Source organism: Chelonus insularis, unplaced genomic scaffold (genome assembly GCF_013357705.1).
Source record: "Chelonus insularis isolate UGA/USDA-ARS -01 unplaced genomic scaffold, ASM1335770v1 contig_139_pilon, whole genome shotgun sequence".
NCBI classification, from domain to species: Eukaryota; Metazoa; Arthropoda; class Insecta; order Hymenoptera; family Braconidae; genus Chelonus; species Chelonus insularis.
Window position 1 is genome coordinate 2,038,802 of NW_023276379.1, and position 15,613 is coordinate 2,054,414.

General features: G+C 30.5%; 3 protein-coding genes across 6 annotated transcripts; 2 read left to right on the forward strand and 1 right to left on the reverse strand.

Moving 5' to 3' along the window:
- Positions 1 to 291: 291 nt before the first annotated feature.
- Positions 292 to 4,696, reverse strand: LOC118074650 (serine/threonine-protein kinase 32A). Of its 4 annotated transcripts, none has more exons than XM_035096031.1 (9): positions 4,435 to 4,696; positions 4,138 to 4,341; positions 3,762 to 4,030; positions 2,345 to 2,569; positions 2,036 to 2,233; positions 1,503 to 1,603; positions 1,263 to 1,448; positions 705 to 1,207; positions 292 to 596 (listed from the first exon to the last, which is right to left on the reverse strand). In XM_035096031.1, exons 3-9 carry the CDS (start codon positions 3,877 to 3,879, stop codon positions 530 to 532), a joined length of 1,398 nt encoding a protein of 465 aa, XP_034951922.1. In that variant the 5' UTR covers positions 3,880 to 4,030; positions 4,138 to 4,341; positions 4,435 to 4,696; the 3' UTR covers positions 292 to 529. The 4 variants fall into 4 exon arrangements, with proteins under 4 accessions (XP_034951922.1, XP_034951921.1, XP_034951923.1 ...); XM_035096030.1 differs by having other exon boundaries at positions 292 to 599; XM_035096032.1 differs by having other exon boundaries at positions 292 to 599; positions 1,263 to 1,435; positions 1,514 to 1,603; positions 4,435 to 4,694.
- A 15-nt stretch (positions 4,697 to 4,711) lies between these two features.
- Positions 4,712 to 8,218, forward strand: S (EGF receptor activation regulator Star). The gene is made up of 6 exons (XM_035096035.1): positions 4,712 to 5,216; positions 5,675 to 5,858; positions 6,318 to 6,512; positions 6,605 to 6,983; positions 7,073 to 7,264; positions 7,356 to 8,218. The coding sequence occupies exons 3-6, from the start codon at positions 6,319 to 6,321 to the stop codon at positions 7,536 to 7,538; spliced, it is 948 nt and encodes a 315-aa protein (XP_034951926.1). The 5' UTR covers positions 4,712 to 5,216; positions 5,675 to 5,858; position 6,318; the 3' UTR covers positions 7,539 to 8,218.
- A 458-nt stretch (positions 8,219 to 8,676) lies between these two features.
- LOC118074843 (uncharacterized) lies at positions 8,677 to 15,330 on the forward strand. The gene is made up of 10 exons (XM_035096334.1): positions 8,677 to 8,917; positions 9,221 to 9,750; positions 9,846 to 10,151; positions 10,224 to 10,426; positions 10,504 to 10,791; positions 11,850 to 12,184; positions 12,938 to 13,133; positions 13,422 to 13,866; positions 14,495 to 14,806; positions 14,883 to 15,330. Exons 1-10 carry the CDS (start codon positions 8,824 to 8,826, stop codon positions 15,270 to 15,272), a joined length of 3,099 nt encoding a protein of 1,032 aa, XP_034952225.1. The 5' UTR covers positions 8,677 to 8,823; the 3' UTR covers positions 15,273 to 15,330.
- Positions 15,331 to 15,613: the final 283 nt, after the last annotated feature.

Sequence of the window (15,613 nt, forward strand, 5' to 3'; positions counted from 1 at the left end):
GATATTGTCCACCTTCACGCATACGTTAAGATCACATGAGCATCATTATTATTTTAAGAGTATTTATAGTCACGAAAGGAATATTATCTTACTTCTATAAATTCATGATATTTAATATGAACCATTGGTTTAATTATTCATCTTATGGAGGGTGAAAAAAATATTTGAAAGCTAGTGAAAATAAACTTGCGCATTTTAACAGTAATAGCTGCCTCAAGATGTACAATGATGGATCAAAGAAGTAATACAAAAGATCTTAAACACACTCTTTGTGCTTTATTTGTTTTTATACTTTACATAATTATGAATAGCTAGTGAATTTTTTATTTAACATATAAAATATAGTATTATTAAAGGTAAATTGTGCATTTTTGTATATTATTTTTCATCTTCTCAAGTATCAATATAAGGAAGCATACACTTTAGGTTTTGATTTTTGTAAGTAAAGATAAAATCCTCCAATAAGTTCTTAATAAGAACTCTGTATATATTTAGAATATGTAGAATAATAACAAGTTAGCAAAAGGTGTTAAGAGGTAGACACTTCTGGGCTGGCATCAATAAAATCAATATCTGAAGATGTAGCTCCAGATAGTCTTCTTGGTTGTAATGAAATATTTTCAAAATGAGAATGATTATTAGTTGATGACAAAATTGTTTGGTGTTTATTTGTTATTTGTTGATTTGATTTGAAATAGACTTACTTTAACTTGCTCTCAGCTTCTGCCATAGCAAGTTTAAGTTCTTCCTCCCACTGTTTCTCTTTTTCTTCTTTTTGTCGCTGCTCTAGTTCACGTGCTCTATTATAAACAGGATATTCTGGAATAAAAGCAAGACTAGTAGGATCAGTCAATACATTAATTCCTAAACCATTGGCTGGAAATTGTTCTATCTGATTCTCAGGATCTTGACTTTTAAGCGATCGTTGTTTTGCCAGCCTCTTTTTTTTCTTGTGAAGTGGTCTCTCTTCAATAATCATCTCCTCTAACTCAAAGGTAGGATCACAATTTAGATGGCTTTTGGACGGTGTGAATTTAGGTTTAATTTTTTTGCAAAGTACTTTATCAAAGTCTAAATGATTCATAGCTTTTGCTTGTTGTAGTTGCTGAAGAGATGCTGTACGTTTTTTAGATTCATATGTGAGTAAGCTATCAAGGAGTTGTGACATTGGTACACTCCATTTGGAAGAGAAAACCGGTCTGTAATCCTAAAAATAAATAGATTCATTAAAAATGACCATTAAGATATAAAGACTTACTCACACTCGCCTGCATTATTCGAAGAGCTTCTCTGGAACTAGTACCGGAGTGGATAGGAAATGGTCGGACACCTTCAAGAGCCTCCCACGCCAAAACACCCAGACTCCACCAATCAACTGAGTATCCGTATCCATGGACTCCATAGGCCTCACAGGAACACATATAAATCTCTGGAGCTGACCGAGGGAACTTGATTCAGTGTAAACGATACAGTACATGTTCTATCATCAGCTACTGGCTTACGCTTAATTCACCTATGTATGGTTTGGTCCCAGACATCGACGTCGCCAATTCATTATCCTCCAGCATTGTTGCAACATTGAAGTCAGCTACATGGGCATGTCCTGCAAACAACATCATTACTTTATATATCAATATTTACGTTTAATATGCTGATAGAAAATTAAGTAAATAATACTGAATATGAATGCTAAATACTGTTTGTATTTGTAATGTGGAAATTAATTCACTATGCAAATTATAAAGTGATTACCCATGTATCATTGCTTATCTATAGGATTATGATACAAATCCACAGATTACAATTCTATTATTTTTCTTTTTCAATATTTCATTTCTGTCTTACATTTTAATAAATATTAAAACTTTATTTTCAATTTCAAATAATTGATATTTATTGATACTGGATTCATGTTATTTTTTGAAATCAACTCAAATGGTTTAGTTTTCATTGGAAATTTAAAATACAATTTTTTTATATTATATTTGATTGATATTGTATAAGACCTATTCATCATGGATTATTGTAAATTTACCTTCTTCATCCAGTAAAATGTTATCGGGTTTTATATCCCTATGAATAATCTTCTTACTCTTCAAATAATCCAAAGCCAAAGCGATCTCTGCTATGAATAAGATAACGCTTTCTTCAGAAAATCGTACTTGTTGCTGAATATGATATCTCAAATCTCCACCAAGAAGTAGATCAGTCACCATAAAAAAATCCTCTTCATCTATAGTTGAAAAAGATTAAGTATCAGTAATATACTTGTTGTTTGTTTAGCATTGATAAATCAATTGCTCATGAAGTTGTAGTTTCATGCGAAAATTTATTGCAGAATTACCTTGAAAACTAAACCAGAGATTTACGAGAAAAGGATGCTCCAATTTCGACATGATTTCCACCTCTCGAGCTACATTTTTTAATGCACCCCTCATTGCACACTCGGTTTTATGCATGTACTTCATTGCATACATTTCGCCACTGTGTTCTCCTTTTTTTACGATGCATACTTTGCCAAAACTCCCTTTTCCTATTGCTCGAAGCACTTGAAAATGGTTGAAATTGACTGAAAATATAATAAAATATTGAATTAAAATACGTCAAACCAACATCAATGAATTCTACTTTTTTCCAATTTACTGATATGTTTTCAGGCAATGAATTTCGTGATCTCTATATAGAAAGAGAGAAATAAAAAATTGCAAGATAATCTTCAGCATAACAGGATATTGTACCAAAAAAAAAAACCGATACAAATCTATTGTACTCCAAAAATAGATTTTCCATAAAAACTCGAAAGAATCAAAAGCTTCTTGATAACTGTAACGAAAGAATAAAGTGGTTCCAGTTGTTTGATACCCAAGAAGAAGAACGGTAGCTAATCGGATCACTATATTCAAGCTGTAATGTAAACTGCATATTATGAATATTATAAGAGTAAGTCATTTCTAGCATTAAGTTTTTTTAACTAAGTACTTAAAGAAAGTGGGATGGGATACCTTTGTAGGTAGAGCTACTTATAAATCATATTTCAATGCTTTTTAAACAACTTAACAATATTATCCCTTCCTACAATGACTTTGTGAAAATAGATTTATATTTTTGTTCAATTAACGAGTGAATTTTTTTTTAATACAATGTGACTAAAAACGACATAAAAGAGAATTGTGTGCAAAGATCTGAACTGATAAATTTCAATATTTTCTATGTTATTGATTACAAAGCTCTTTTAACAAAGAGTCATGTATTCGTAAAAGCTCTAGTTTCTATTCATAATCCATCAGCTTTTTTTTTATTTTTCCTATTGATTGTGTTGACATTTTTTTTTTAATATTGTTTGAAATGTTCACACGGGATGTGCAAATTATTTTATAATTTCAAAACTACTCCAAGGAATTTTTTTTTTCAAATATTCTATTGGTATGTAGTACAATTACTGAATTATTAAATAATCACCAATGCACTAGAATAAATAGCAAATAGAAAAGTGTGAATATTTACTCAATGAAACACTGTATTGATCCAATGGCCATTGCAATTAAGGCATATAACTTGAGTATTTCCTATTTTATTGAAACTAATTAGAGTTAATTTATGGCGTAAAAACTGTTTTTAAAAACTCACCAAGTTAATTGCAATAAAAGTAAATCAAGTTATCATTAATTAATTAATGCAAGAGGTGGTAAATTTTCTGAATGTCATAAAAATATTTCAAGAAATGTTTAATTAAGAAATTATAAAGTCAAGTATTGAATTACCTTCTTCTCCAGGTAAGGATACACTTCGTGATTGATGACCTCCCATTTTCATGAGAACTATATTTATCAGAATAGTAAACACGGTAAAATTGACAATAGGACGCCGGCATTCCAACATTAATTTATTTCAGAAAGATCTCAGAGATCTTGTGAAAGATGTCGAATTTATAAATAGTCGATCTCAAACAAAATCCGCTTAGTGGAATCATAGAAGTGCCAGGGTTATTGCGCATTAGATAATTTAGGAATTACAATGCACAATAGGAACTCTGAAATATAAATCAAACAAACAATTCATCAACAGTTTAAATAGATCTCTTATTATAAATTGTTTAACATCTTAATAATAGATATGAATAATCAATGAATGCATCACCTTAATTTTGAACAATAATTGACTTGTTTAAGGCAAAATATTTAGTTGGCTCCAGCGCTCTCTACTTAACGACTCTAACGAGCATCTAATACTGAGAAATTAAAGCTGTATTGAAAACCAACGGAGTGCGATATATCCTTACACACCATCCACGCATAAAAAGCTGCGCATCCTCCTACATCTTCATCCAATTGCCAACATGACCTATATAATACATGTTTTTTTTTTCATTATCAATCATTGTAGAGATGCCTGTGAACACAAATGTCTTGTTCTATGAGAACCACTGATTCCTACCTGCAATACCTTTTTCTCTCTATCTCTTCATTTAACTTAGGAATTTAAATGCTGCAATCCTGACACGTGTGATTGAAATCAACTGTTAAAAAACATACACTATGAAAACTAGATCAAGTGATATTAAATGAATATTCGGAATCCGTAATAGAGAATTGAAAGGAAAACTTGGAGAGGAGAAGGAGGGATTTGAGCAGATGTGAATGTGATTCTCTGAGTTTGAAGAAAATAAAATTAATATAAGAAGAATAAAAAGAGCACCAGCAAGAGAATGGGAAGGGAGAGAAGCGGGTGTGACTCATGGTGGCTTGAATTTTAAGTGTGAGAGTAACAGAGAGGATTCAAGATATTTCTACTATACCTGACAAAGAGAGAAGATTAAAAGCATTGTACTCTACGACCGTCATGCCGCATGCGTTCCAGGTGCTGTGGTTATAAACCGTCAGTTGGGTTTCATACGACTCTTAGACTCATATTGGGTCTTTATTTAGTTTATTTCAATAATTTAGCATCTAAATTAAAATTTTATTAACTATTTTATTGTAAAAAATAGTCAAACATTGATGTAAATAGCTGTGAAATGAAAAAAATATTATAAGCGATCTCAATTAAATAAATTATCAGAGCCTAAATAATTCTAAGTCTTCAAAGTGTCTTGTGATATTTCTTAAATTAAATTTTATTAATTAAATTACCTTGTGTACATTCGGAAAGTTACTGATTCATCAACGAGGGACAGTTGTAATTATACTGGCGTCTGTTTCAATTACTTGATCATTTAGGTACGTTCAATTCTCCAACAAGATTCTACTCAACCATCTCTGAATGTTTAATTGATGATCCGATTTCAGTATTCATTATTTAAGTGGTTATATACATTTATGTCACTATATTTGTATAAGTTACGTTCGCATATACATGTTATTCCAGAACGGATGTACATGGTAAACAATGAGTTCACGAGTTTTTGTTGAGTGAAAATTGGAAGTAACAATACATAAAATCGAATGGTAAAGAGGAAGAGAGAAAAATGATTAAGAGTGCGAGAGAGAAAGTAGAATGGATGGAGAGAGAGAGAGGGAGAATGAACATGCGGTGCAGACATTCACTAACGTTCTCGTCTGACTGTAAACCGACGCTACTTATGTTTCTGTTAATTCTATCGTTTTCGGACATATAATATGCATATCTGTGTATATTTTAATTTTATATTCAATGTTAAACACGTGTTGTGTTACAGAATATTGGAGCTGCTAAAATAGTTGATTGGTTGTGTGTAAAGATTGTACAGAACAGCCCTATGGCCAGCGAAAGCCTAACAATTCACACCTTGTCTAACGTTTGATAATAATATTTCAAACGACTGTGAGAGTGGAAAATCAGGATTTTGTTTATTCTTTCAAAATAACAAACAAAAAAAACATGTAAGTTGAAACAATATTTTTTAGAATAAATTGAATTTTATTTAATCATTGATTCTGTTGAATTGTTAATCATATTGACATTATTAATGTTATTCAGCAATTTTATATGAACTAGAAAGCTTTGATTGTGACATCAATTTACTTCTCTGTAGTATTTGAATTATTTATTGAAAATTACTCTTGAAGTGATAAATGATAGATTATTTTACGCTTCCGCTGTCAAAAATTTATAGGAGTTCAGTAATTGAATTATTTATCGAATAAGAGTGATTAATTTCATCATGTTTTGTCAATTTATAATGATAAATTACTACATAAATCTTGACTTTAATTACATCTATATTTTTTATAGCTTTACATTCATTTCACAAGTAAAAAAATATATTAAAAAAATATTTTAACAATAACTTCTATTGATTCTTAAGAATTTTACTTAGAAAAAATTATTTCAATTTACAGAATGGCTGGAATGGGTATCCCACAGATTCCTTCAGTTGCTGGAACAACAGCACCTTTACCAGTGACATCAATTTCTCTTGGAAGTAGTCATAAAAAAAGTTGGTGGCGCAGAGTGGCTCCTTGTCTAGCATTTTTAGCAGCATTTTCAACAGCAATGGCTTTACTGCTGATCTGGAGTGAAGCAGCAGCACTTCGGTATTTATTTTGTCTCGTCAACCTTATTATTTGGCTCATTGAATAAATGTTAAATATGTAGGACAGAAATAAATCGTCTGTTTTATTTGCAGGAGGCAAGCATTTGATGCTAACATGACAAGAGATTACATACTTACAAGTGTATCTATGGATAATCCTCAACTAGTGGCTTACATTCGTGAAGTACAATTCAAAAAAACAACTCATCAAGATACTCATAATGTATCAGAAACGCCTGATGAAAAGACTCTTGTTACTCTTCTACAGGGTAAACGTAACGGTGTTTACCTTGAATATATTAATCGACCTGGTGCTGTATTAACTACGTCATGGTTAGAAGCCAAGTATGGTTGGAGAGGAGTATTAGTGCTTACAGATTTCAGATCGTTCTTTGAAGTCCGCAGAAGCAATAGAAATCCATTAACGAGAGTTTTACATGCTTGCTTAAGTACTGATAAAGATACTAAAGAGGTAAGGTTTTTTAAAGTTTTATTTTCGTTCCCGTTACTTTTATTGCTGTTTATCAGAAGTATAAAATAAATTATTATTTTATTTTGTAGATAACTTATCACCAGGAGTCAGAAGTTCGGGTGACAAAATTAGGTGAAGGCCCAAACAGTTTGATTTTCTCTGATGAGGGACCTCCTACTGCAAGACTCAAGTGCTTCCCTTTATATAGTGTTCTTCTTGCGTATAATCAAACAACTATCGACTATCTAAACTTGGATAGTACTGATGTATCTGATATACAAGTATGTTAATATTTGTTTCTAATTGATAAAAGAATTTCTTTTATCAAATTATAACTTTTTTTTATTAAACTGTTTTGCTCATTCATTCCAGGTGCTTGATACAATTCCTTGGGAAAATGTACAAATAAACTTCATTACTATTCGTTGGAGTAATCATCATACTGAAGCAGATTTCAAAGCTCTTTTGGAAAAATTAAGTGCAAGAAAATACAGGTTTATTCAACCAATGGAACCTGGAAAATTGATATTTATGTACTCGAGAGTGAAAAAGTAAACGTTGATCTGAAGATAAAAGAAAGGATCTTCATGCCAGTTTATTTTGTAGATATTTTACTACGATAATCCTCTGAGGATAAAAGAAAATGAATTAATTGGTACATAATTTTTTTCTTTTTTTTTATGAGTAAATCTTAGTTGATTTATTTTTAGCAGTAAAAATGGTGATATAGAAAAATTTTTGGTGCCCTGGCTGTAATTATCAACATTACATTGTATTTTAGTAATCATTTGTATTTTATTTTAATGCTACTTATTCAACATTTATAGCTTTCTGTTCTTCTATCTATTTAGTATGAAAATATTTCATAATCATTTTCACAGTTAAAAAGCTGTGAGTTACCAGTAAACTATGAAATGAAACTTAAGGGCCTTATTAATGTTTAAGTAAATATTGAAGCACTAAACGACCTGTGAAATATTGTTTTTTAATCTTTATTAAATGATAATTTTTTTTATCAATTAAAGCTTTATAAAAACCATATTCATTAATTACATAAAATTTTTTTATAGAAATATTAAAGAACGATAGTTCTTCAAATTTACATAGTAAGATTAAATAAAAAAATATTTCATAGGTTGATGAATATTTTCATAGATAAATTGTAAAATAAATTACAGGCTAGAACAGAATTGATACATCTGTCTAGAAGAGTATAATGTGATCTTTATAAATTACTAAAAAAAGAAAAATTACTTGTAAAGGTAGATTTTTGTTTACAATTTTTTATAGAATAAATTTATAAAATATAATTTTGTTGTTAAAGTCCACATTACTGACCTCTCGTTGGAGTAACATTCTTATCATTTCGATGATTATTTTCATAGGAAGTAGTTTGATGAATACATTCGAAGAAAAATTAAAAGAATAAATATTACTTTAGACCGATTAAGTAACTTCACTTAGTACACCTTATTCGCGGTGTTAATTTTATCAGATTCCCCGTGTAAATAGACTAGATAAAAAGCCTAACTAATGGTTCAATATCATAATTTTTCATCGTTTTTTCAAGCATTTGAGGGACGTACAAATTAGTTCTATGACGAAGTACTTAAGAAAACTTATCACTAATGTAAAGTGTGGATTGACTTTCTGAAGAAAATTTTTCTTTTCTTCGTCGAATCTGATAACTTAGATTGATGATAGTGATGAATTGATAGTATCAATCTGAGATTCGTGATATGCGGATGATTGAATTAGTGTCTTGATACCATTAAGTTTTTCCACAAGTCCTGCATCATCTTTTAAATATAACAAGAGAACTGCAGGATCATTGTGAGCGATGGAGACTACAGGTATGATGAGTGATGCTAATCAATCTCCAACTATTAATCAAGAGAGTAAGAAATTGTGGCAATATCTTGCTGCGTGCTCAGGTAAATTAAATTGTAATCGTCATCGTTCATCAATCATGTCTTCATTAGAACTTTTTTAAATATGAATTGAAAAATATCTTGATCATTATGAAATAATATCAAATTATTTGATTGTAATATGATGAAAAATATCGGTAGATAATACTGAAAATTATCTTAAAAGATACCAAAAAATATCACATATCCGATAAAGTCATAGTTCTGTGAACTCATTAACATTTTTTCATTTAAAATGATGAAGATTAAATTTTGTAAAAGATTCTTTTAATGATAATAAAATTTATATCATGATTTCTTTTCTAGCAAGTTTATTAGCCGTAGGAGTAGGTAATGCTCTAGCATGGACTTCCCCGGTATTACCGAAACTCGGAGCCACAGATTCTTGGTTACCAATAACTCCTGAGCAAGGCTCTTGGGTGAGCTCACTATGTGCTATTGGAGCAATGGTTGGAGCACTTCCAGCTGGAGCTATGGCAGATAAATTAGGCCGAAAGAAAGCTCTTTTATTTTTATCAGGGCCATTTCTTCTCTCTTGGTTGTTAATACTCATCGCAAAATCTGTCTGGATGTTATATGCAGCAAGATTTATTGTTGGTATTTCAGTTGGAGCATCTTGTGTTCTCGTGCCAGCATATATTGCTGAAATTGCATCTCCATCGGCACGAGGAACTCTAGGTGCTATGTTTCAGCTTTTCTTAGCATCTGGAATAGTGGCAACTTTCATATTTGGATCGTATACATCTTATACAGTTCTTGCAATCCTATGTGCTATTGTTGAAATTCTTTTTATAGCCACGTTTGTTTGGATGCATGAATCACCAATGTGGCTTGTGGTAGGTGGTGAAACCTAGCATTGTCATTTTTTTTATTAGAACATTCAAATTATCGTGAATGTTTTAAGCATCGTAACAAATATCTTTTATTCTAGGGCCAAGGAAGAAAGACGGAAGCTTCAAAAGCTCTGCAAATATTTCGAGGCAGCGATTACGACCTCAGTGAAGAACTATCAGTAATGCAACGAGAAGTTGAAGAAAATGCTTCCAAAAAGAGCTCCATATTTGATTTAATAAAAACCCCTGGATCTAGAAAAGCGGTTTTAGGCTCTTTTGGTATGATGGCATTCCAACAATTGTCTGGAATTAATGCAGTCATTTTCTATACAGTAACAATCTTTGAAGCTGCTGGAAGTGATTTAAATGCTGATCTTGCTGCTATTATTGTTGCTCTTGTTCAAGTAAATTATTTCACTTTATTTTTTAAATTGAATATTTAAATAACTAAAACTAATTAATATTCTTTATTACAGGCAGTGATGGCAGGAGTTGCTGCTCTGATTGTAGACAGAGCTGGACGAAAACCACTTTTATTATTTTCTTCAGCATTTATGTCTCTTAGTTTAATAGCCCTTGGATTATATTTCAAGCTTAAAGATGGTGATCAGGATGTCTCTAATCTCGGCTGGCTTCCTCTTTTATCACTAACGTTATTTATGATTGCATTTTCTATAGGGTAATTGATCGCAGTTAGATATTTATCCATTTATTTGAAGAATATTTTATTAATAAAAAATATTTATTTAATTAAAGATTGGGACCAATTCCTTGGATGTTGATGGGAGAGTTATTCACAGCGGAAACGAAAGCTTTAGCATCAGGTTTAGCTGTCATGCTCAATTGGTTTCTAGTGTTTCTTGTAACAAAAACATTTCCTTCCATGAAAGAACAACTTGGAGCTGGAGTTACTTTCTGGGTTTTTGCTGGCATAATGGCATTTGCTACTGTCTTTGAATATTTCTTCCTAATTGAAACTAAAGGAAAGACACTTCAAGAGATACAGAATGAATTAAATGGTGTCGTAAGACCAGTCTCAGGCAGGCCTTAAGATTTCGCTAGTCGATAAACTTATTTATTTTACAATGCATTTTTTTCTTTCATTCATATTTGCTCTACACTTGACAATATTTTGTGGCAAATAATTATCGAGAAAATTTATATGAGCAACAATAGTAATCATAACAAATAGTGATGATATTTTGATAAATGTCTATAAGACTACTGCAATATGGGCTTATCAGTAATACTCATGAAGAAAACTTCATACTAATAGAAAAAAAAAACTGTAAGTTTACATGAGATTTTTCATCGATAATCTTTATCGCCGTAAAAAATAGACTTTATCAAGAAATCACGGTCAATATATCCAAGCGATCGATTTATATCTATAGACTATAAGCTAGACTTTCCTATGATTGAAACGAAACGTTGAACATCGTATTTTTTCACTTCATTACGCTTATAGATTTGAACAAATATTTAAATTGTAATATTTAATAATCATATAAAATCTACATCATACACAAGTCAACCTGTGCCAAACTATATTTTATTGTCGGATTAAAAGATAATGAATATTGTCACAAAATTAGAAGTTAAAGATATTTAATTGACAATTCATTGCTAATAATCAATTAATTACCAATTTCTTATTAAATAAATTTACAAAAGCTTTCGAATTTTCTATGAAACTTTTTGCTGTTGATAATAAATTATTTAATTATTATAATTAAATAATTCATTGAAATTACAAAGAGTAAAAATCGTCTATGATAAAAAATGATAAAGAAATTGATAAAATATTGTCATATGTCTCAGTAATGCTAAATTATCAGGTGGTTTTTTGTCACCTAGCTAAAAAGACATTCATTCAGTAACCAGTTGTTACTTCTGGTGTAGTGTCTGGTTCCTTTTCTTGGCATTACAACCTTTTATTGTTTTTATTGATTGTAAAAATACCAGAATATATCAGATGTGAGATGATCTTAGACTCTTAGCTTGAACTTCCTTAAAGTGTTAATCTGTTAGATCATTTGGAAAAATAAAGATAATTATATTTTAACTAATTGATAGATATTAGTGTGATATTATATCTGAAGTGTATCATCAAATTTACCGTTAATCGGAGGGTTAAAAATACAATTGATTATTATAAGAACGTATAAAAGATCAAATCGCCCCACCATGAATAAGTCAGAGAATTCCAGTATGATAGAGGGGCGGTATAAAGAGTATCAATACGAGCTGGTGGACAAGAGTTTTTCCAAATCTTCAGCTGGCTTTTGTACTATTTCCACTAGTCATCAAAATCACTCTACAGTGTCACACGTTGTTGAAGACGATAACATTCGGTCAGTGAAAAAAAATCCGGGTAAAAACATAATGGCCCATGAGAAGGGCTCCCAGCTTCTTCAATTTGTAGCAGCTATAGCTGGTAATAATGATTAATAATTAAAATTAAAATTAAATTATTTTTATTAATTTTAAAAATTTTAAATGTTAAATAATAAATTTTTTATTACCATATTTCACGAAATTTCAAGGCTTCCACGTGTTTTATTGTAATCTTCTCAGTCGAATGTGGTCATACCAAATGCAAAGTGTTAAACTACATTTTCCTTTACTTTAAAGTCATTACGTGAATTTTATGCATCCGGAAATATTAAGTAGTCAACTACTACTAATGTACGAACGTTTAATAGACTGAAGAGGAAATGATTTTAGTGAGATTATAGTTTTTTTCTGTCATTAAAATGACAGACACTTAAACGATGTATAACTTAGCTGTGGTCTTGAAAGTAATATTAAATTTAAATATTGATTTTTAATCAAATTAATTTTTTTGACAGCGTACATGATCGACATGTATTACAATTGCCATTAAAGAATTTTATTAATTTAATGTACTCAAGTGTTAGAGTTGACATAGGATCTATAAACATCTCTACCGAACAAACACTGAATCGTAGCAATCGTCAGATGACTTATCACACTTTCAATACGAAAAATTAGTTTTTAATGACAGTAGAAAAAAATCTACAGCTCCACTACTACAAGATATAACAGTTGTGACGATAATGAAAATTACTCAAGAGTCAAGTGAAGCAATCACTCGTCGACAGAATAAACAATCATCCATATTCCTTTCGACTAATTTTAGAATAATATTAGTAACTTTTATTGACAGCGAATCTAAGTATTGTTGCTGGAGGATCAATGCTTGGCTGGACTAGTCCAACTCTTTTCAAGCTTGAAAAAAGCCCTGTAGTGGAAGACAACCCTCTAGGTGTTTCAATTAGCAAAGATGAATCGTCTTGGGTTGGATCTCTCGTTTCTGTTGGTGCACTTATCGGCAGTTTTCTTGCAGCATATTTAGCTGAAAAGTATTACATATTTTCTATTGATATTTTATTTCTTTATTTACATATCATTATTTTTGCAATAAATAATTACTTAATTAGTATATTTTTAGATAATGAAATAAATGGTAAATCACGATTGGACATTTGCTTATTTGATCTATAAAATCATTAAACACAATTCTAAAATATGAAGAATAGATGAATCATTTTAAAAAGAATAGAATCGATGTTTGTTGATTTAATGATAAATTGATTATTAATAACAATGAAAGCAAATATATCCTCTGATTTTAATTCTATATATTACAGATTTGGAAGAAGGGTAACACTTCTTTCCTCCGTTATACCTTTTCTGATATCTTGGATTCTCATTGCTTCAGCCACAGTCATAGAAGTTCTATATGCAGCTCGATTGATTGCTGGTCTTTCCATTGCATTTCCCTTCACAGTCTTGCCAATGTATTGTGGAGAAATTGCTGAACCTTCGATTCGAGGAATACTTGGATCATTTCTTCAATTATTCATCACTGTTGGATTGCTCTATGCATATGCTATTGGACCATATGTTTCTTATACAGTATTTTGGATTACTTGTGCTGCACTGCCCATTGCCTTTTTTGTCTGTTTCTTTAAAATGCCAGAATCTCCATATTTTTTGGCTGCTCAGGGTCGCAAAAGTGAGGTGATTGATGTATTAGCAAAGCTTAGAGGAAAAAGCACATCTGCAGTGAAAGATGAAGCTGATGAAATTCAGGTTAGATTAATCGATAATTCTATCGAATTTCTTTTCTTATACCTTAATAGATAATTTTATTTATAAATTCAAACATCATCAACTTTAGTTTTGATAAAGTTTTGAGGACCAAGCGAATGTTGAAATGACAGCTTTAAGGTTAAAATGTTTAAGAAATTATTTCTCACGTATCACCATAGATAATTTTTGGTTAATAGAAATATCCGATGTTCAGATAATTTGAACAAAAGAAGATATTTTGTCAGCCAAAAAAAAGAACAAGTGTAATGATAAAATAATAATTATCTGCTATCTTAATCTAAGTTCTAGTTTCTGATTAAAAATTATAAGGAAAAGAAATATGTCTTTGAATAATTGTTAATTTGTATTTAAAAAAATTCAAATTTCCAATTGCTATCGTAAAAATATTGTCTGCTATTTATTTTGTGACTTTAACATTGACATTGCTAACACTAAATATTATTCTGTATGTGTATACATATTATTTAAGAATATGATGTAATGGTTTGAATACTAATATGACATTATGTTAAGGAAAGTATACAAAGTTGTTTAGAACAATGAACTTGAAAATATGTCTCGAGGATATGAGAGAATAATTAATTCTATTCAATTTTATTCATGACAGGCGGTGGTTGAAGAAGCTTTTAGCAAAGAAGCCAGTTTTACAGATCTATTCACAGTGAAAACAAACTTCAAGGCTCTTGTCTTCACCTGCGCATTGGTAACATTTCAACAAACAACTGGAATAAACGTTGTTCTCTTTTATTCTGAAACTATTTTTGCTAGTGCCGGAAACAGTGGGATTAATTCTTCTTTAGAAACAATTATAGTTGGATTAGTTCAACTTGGTGCATCATGTATTACTCCGCTGGTAGTAGATCGATTGGGACGGAGATTATTATTGATAGCATCAGGTGTAGGAACTACATTGAGCCTGGTCAGTGATTTAAATGCAATTAAATAATTTTTAATACTCATTGAAGACTTATTTTTTAATTAATGTGACATTTCAGGGAACTTTGGGACTCTTTTTTTATCTTAAGGATGAGGCAAAAACTGATGTAAGCAGTATTGGCTGGTTGCCAATAGTTTCCTTGATGGTATTCATTGCTACTTATAGTATTGGATGGGGTCCATTGCCTTGGACAGTGATGGGAGAAATGTTTGCTTCAGAAGTTAAAACCAAAGCATCTGGAATTACTGTATTTGTGTGTTGGACATTGGCATTTTTGATTACTAAATATTTCAGTGCTGTAACATCCACCTTTGGTGATTTTGCTGCATACTGGCTTTTCGCAGTATTATGTATTTTGAGTGTTCTATTCACACTCTTCATACTTCCAGAAACAAAGGGTAAAACTTTACAAGAAATTCAAAGTGAATTAAGCGGAGATTACAAGTAATTTAATAATTATTGTATTATATGATGAACAAATAAATAATATAATTTTCATTATTTTTTAACGACTATTCATCTAAATTTAAAATATTATTATTGATAGAATTATTTAATGACATTAATCTTACATGAGTTCTACAACATTTTTATAAAAATTTATCAATTATATCGTAACGCTTTTTATCATGTTATACACTGATGTGATTTAAAGCATAAACAATGATGATGAGCCATTTTACATCAGTAGAAAAGATAATTGACTGAGAATTGATCTTATCTGTAAATTACGAAGAAGATTAGAATGTAAGAAGATGTAATTTTACAGAATTCATCAAGTTTTGTCTT